The sequence below is a fragment of the Haematobia irritans genome, chromosome 3 (genome assembly GCF_050003625.1).
Source record: "Haematobia irritans isolate KBUSLIRL chromosome 3, ASM5000362v1, whole genome shotgun sequence".
Lineage (NCBI taxonomy): Eukaryota > Metazoa > Arthropoda > Insecta > Diptera > Muscidae > Haematobia > Haematobia irritans.
The window spans coordinates 119,732,240-119,737,471 of record NC_134399.1 but is presented as its reverse complement, the minus strand read 5'-3'; the positions used below and the strand labels follow the sequence as shown (position 1 = coordinate 119,737,471).

General features: G+C 38.0%; 1 protein-coding gene across 1 annotated transcript; it reads right to left on the bottom strand.

The window, feature by feature from the left end:
- Window positions 1-729: 729 nt before the first annotated feature.
- Window positions 730-3,213, bottom strand: Bap111 (Brahma associated protein 111kD). Its single transcript, XM_075299499.1, has one exon. The coding sequence runs from the start codon at window positions 3,055-3,057 to the stop codon at window positions 970-972; it is 2,088 nt and encodes a 695-aa protein (XP_075155614.1). The 5' UTR covers window positions 3,058-3,213; the 3' UTR covers window positions 730-969.
- Window positions 3,214-5,232: the final 2,019 nt, after the last annotated feature.

Below are 5,232 nucleotides of genomic sequence, written 5' to 3'. Positions count from 1 at the left end.
GACTAAATTTTTCTATAGAAATAAAATTTGACAAAATTTTCTATAGAACTAAAAATTTGACAAAATTTTCTATAGAAATTAAATTTTTAAAAAATGTTCTTTAGAAATAAAATTTTGAAACAAATTTCTATAGAAATAAAATTTTGACAAAATTTTCTATAGAAATAAAATTATGACAAAATTTTCTATAGGAATAAAATTTTGACAAAATTTTCTATAGAAATAAAATGTTGACAAAATTTTCTATTGAAGAAAAATTGAGAAAAAATTTACTATAGAAATAAATTTTGGGAAATAATAGGAGAGATCATAAAATATTGCAAATACTGAAATAAACTTTTAAAATAAAAAAATTCATTTCTTTTGAAAAATTTTTCATACTAACCACAACATTTTTTTCAAAAATTAAAAAATAAGATTTTTTAACTATATTTTTGGTAAACCTTTTTTAAAATTTTGGTAGATTATTTTTGGCACTAGTGGCAACCGTGATTGGTATAGCTATTAATTTTATCTATAGGCCCGTAGCAAGTTCATGGGTTCGAACCCAGTTTCGAGCTTAACATAGTTTTCGTTGAGGTTAACATAGAATCGGGCAGCACTCAGTGATAATAGAGAAGTTCACCACTGTGGTATCACAATGGGCTGAATAGTCTAAGCGAGCCTGAAATATCGGGCTGCCACTATACCTAACCTAACCTAATATCCTTATTAAAAAGATGATAAATGTCCTTGTTTAAAGGTTGATACAATTTTAGTATTTTGGCGTTATACTAATTTCCTTACCTATCGAAGTTTATTTTGTTTTTGCAAAAATTTATATTTTTGTTGATTTTTTTTTTTTATTTTGAGACACAAATGTATGCGGGAGATAGACAGAGATTACACATATGTATATATGGATGTAAATGACGGACATGAAATACAAAAAGAAGCTTACACTTAATTTTAGAAACTAACACGGTTTTCTTATTCAGCTTTGCTTTCATCCGATTCCGCTTTTGGGGGACCATCGTCGGATGGTGGTTGAGTTGTTGGTGGTGGAGCTGCGGCCGGTATCGGTTGCTGCTGTGGTGGCATTGGATTGTGTCCCGTAGGAGGTGGTGGTTGCTGCTGCCCGTAGACATCATGAGGCGCCATATGGGGCGGTCCTGGCTGTGGAGGGCCACCAACATGTTCAGGAGCGTAATGCGGACCCGGAAGTGGAGCACCATTGTGCTGTGGCGGGGGCCTTGAGTTCATGTAGTGGGAACCTGGAGGTGGACCATACGGTTGTTGATAGTGATATGGGGGATACTGACTGTATGGCTGTTGGGGCGGTGGATGGGCCCCATATTGGGGTTGGTAGTAGGGTGAGCGTGGAGGAGGCCCATATTGAGCATAAGCAGAATGTGGTGGCATTGGATGTGGCTGCATGTGTGGAGGTAAATGAGAAGGAGGAGGAGCTGGCCCGCCGTGCTGTGGTGGTGGCGGTTGAGAGTGATGAGGATGCATGGGTGGCATATTATTCGGAGGATGTTGAGGAGGCTGCTGACCAACTGCCGACGGGGACGGTGGAATATGCTGAGCCGCGGCTGGCGGCTGAGTATGTGGATTAGGTCCTGTAGTTGGCGGCATTGCAGAACTAGGATGCTGAACGGATCCTGCTAGCGGCTGTTCACCCTGAGGTGGGGCTCCACTTGGGGCTGGTGGTGGTGGTGTTGGTATAGGAGCGGTATTTTTAGACGCCTTCCCCTTTCCAGGCTCTTTGTCGCCATGACCTTTGCCTTTGTTCCCACCAGCCTCATTAACTCTAGGCTCCGATTTTTGTGGAATTGGTGCCGTAGGCTTCGCTGGCGGCTCTATGTCCATTGGTTCGGGGTCAGTTTTGCTTCCCGATTCATGTGGTGGCTTCATGGCTGGAATAGTTACAACGCCAGTTATTGTGGGCGTTGACGATGTTAGAGTGGGAGCAAGAGCATTCGGTGGAGCTTCTTTTTTAGTCTCCGCTCCAGCTGGGGCCGGAGGGCCTCCACCGGTGCCTGCACCACCGGCCGCTGCAGCCACTGGACCACCAACGGCAGGCATTTTATTAAGAGATGCATTTGGATCATCCAATAAACGTTGACGTTCACGTTTCATCTCTTCATACATTTTTTGAACCATTTTTTGAAAAGTTTCATCATCGACCGCTGGTTTGCAGTGACGTTTCAATTCTTCTTGAAAAGCCAAACTTGATTCCATCATTCGTTGCTTTTTGGCTTCAAACTTTTCTTCCATTTGCTGCAATTCTGCCTCCAGCTTGGTTTGATGCATTGTTAACGAGCTAACTTGTCGCTTTAGAACCTGCATACGTTGGGTGGTAACTACAGATCGCACATCTGGAACCACTGCATCTGAGAAGATTTCATTTATCAATCGATGGTTTCGCAAATAACGTGCGTAGGCTACGTGCTTGAAGGAGTAGCCCTCATCAGGGTCATCTTCATCTTCCGCTGGCTGTATATCAATACGTCTTTCCTGTTGGCCTTTTCCACCACCACCTCTTGAAGGGGTTTCGTGGATGTCACCATCAACTTTTGCCTTGCTTTTAGCAGCCAAGTATGCCTGGTAAGCAGGGGAATTATGGTAGGATTTCAATGTTTTTTCATATTCTGCCTTATCGGCTTCATATTCATCAACAAATTCCTTTTTTTCGGCATCAGTCAATTGCTTCCACATAGCTCCAATTTTCTTACCCAATTCCCAAAGTTTCAAATCGGGATGTTGAGCCTTCACAGAATCCCATATTTTTTTGGAGTACCTCATATACGGTAATATTGGTTTCTCTGGCGGCTTCGGTGGTTTTGGAGCACGACTTTCCGACTGATTTTTACTCGAAGATGATTTACCGGCTTTTTGTGGGGTAAATGCTGGATTGCTGTAATTACTATGTGTAAATATTGGTGTATTATCTTTGCTGCGTTCTGACGCCGAAGCAGTCCCAGAAGAACGAGACCGTCCACTACCAGTCCCACTGGCTGCCGGTGTTGAAGGTGGGGCTGGTGCAATTTGCTTATAGTTACTGGGCAAAGACATGATTTGCCTTTAGAAGTAGTCACTTCACCTTTATTGGATTATGATCGCAAAATATATTTTCACAAAAAAACTGTAGAAAATTGCTCCTCGATACAGAAAAATACGGTAATCGAAACTTGGACAGACGAGTAGAGAGGTACAACATAAATCAAAAGCGCTCACTCTTTCCCCGCAAAACAGTAATCGAAATTTTGACAGAACCGCCGCAAGCGTTCCGATTAAAATCAGTGATGGTAAATAAGGTTAATGAAATAGTTCTAAACAGTAATCCTCATATTTCATTTGATTTTGTCTGTCTTAAAACGTGTTCTATAAAAGCCGGTATGCACCTCAAACGAAATTTCCGCTACCCATAAGAAATGCATGGCTATACTATGAGCGTCAAAAGTGTGTCAACACCCAAATACATTTTGTTTTTCGTTAGATTATTGAAAAAACATAAAACATATATAGGTTTTATCCAACCAAATATAAAGTTTTATTCAACCTTATGAAAATAAAAGTGAAAACAACAACAGTAACTTTGCAAAATTCTTTCTTAACAACATTTGTATAAAAACTCAACATTTTACGCGTTAAAAGTGAATCAGAATTTAGCATAAAAGTGGTTTACATGACCGCCGTCCTCGAAAGAAGCCATATATTTCGGAATTAAATAACCAGAAACTGTTTAGTTATGCTCAAAAGTACAAAAACAATGACGTTTCATTTGAAATACTGTTCTTTTTACTGAGGAATGTAAGTTCTAGATATTTTGCTCCGAAAAGCACTGGAAAATATAAAGGAAGACCAACTCAGAGTTCAATGAATAAAAGTTTTGAACATAACTATGCCGTTTCTGCTTATATACTTTCGAAATGTATGGCTTCTTTCGAGGAAGGCGGCCATGTAACCCACTTTTATGCTGAATTCTTCTTACGGTAGTTGCGTTTACGATCTTCTCTGTCTCTATTGTGATCTTTTTGCAATCTCCACCGCACTTGTGCCATAATTTTTTTGTTGACTGTGAAAACAATTCGTCTTGCATCCCTCTGACTTGATCGTTTTGGTCGGCCTGACTGCTTGAAATTGTCCAATTGATGGTAGTTTTCCAATTTATCTACAATTTTCTTTATAGTTGTGTGGTGTCTTCCAACAATTTTGGAAATTTCGCGGAACCATTTTCCCTTCAATCGATGATGATTGTCTTGGTTGCTAAGGAGATTTCAGTTCTCATGGTTCTGACTACGATTTCTCTACTAAATCGATCTTATCACTTCAAATAACAACCAGGAATGACTAAATATAAATAATCATTTTCTAGCATTACTTCGTACAAAAATAACGGCGAATATAGCGGTACGCCAAGTGAGTCAATAATAAATGAGTTGTGATCCAAGTGTTGACTCACTTTTGACGCGTAAAATGTTAAGTTTTTTTATACAAATGTTGTTAAGAAAGAATTTTGCAAAGTTATTGTTGTTTTTTCACTTTTATTTTCATAAGATTGAATAAAACTTTATATTTGGTAAAAAAAAAATATATATGTTTTATGTTTTTTCAATAATCTTACAAAAAGCAAAATGTTTTTGGGGGTTGACACACTTTTGACGCTCATAGTATTTACTAACGAAAATTCAGTGAGACGATAGAAGATTGATTGTTTACAATTTGGCCTTATAAGAAATACATAGCAAACTGTATTATTGGCACGCAAACGAAATTTCCAATAGGGATACATAACTGAAAATTTGTCCACGATGAATAAAAAATCAAACTGAACATATGTGCCATTCGCACTATTTTTATAATTATCCAATAATTTCACTATCCAATTGTTTGAGATAAAGCACACCCATTGGTGGCATCATAATTTATATTCGACGACATAATTTTTTTTCGGGTCGGTTCTAGATACAAATAGTACCTTATAGGAATTTTTGTACTATAAAATTTCTGAACCTAAATGCCATCTCTAATATCAAAAATGTCACTTGATGACGCCATCAATCTATTACTATCTTGATTTGTTAAATTTGTAAAAGATTAGTTATCTGTTACAAACTGAGCAAAACTTTTTTTAAATTGGATAGGTTTCAATAACTAGTCAAACTCGAATAAATCCAAAAAGTTGTGAATATTATTGTATATTCTATTCAATTCAAACGATTTCAAAGTGTGTTTATATATGATAAC

What these genes read in the sequence shown, in the direction of transcription:
- Bap111 (XM_075299499.1), bottom strand. Translation starts at nt 3,057, where the DNA reads ATGTCTTTGCCCAGTAACTATAAGCAAATTGCACCAGCCCCACCTTCA.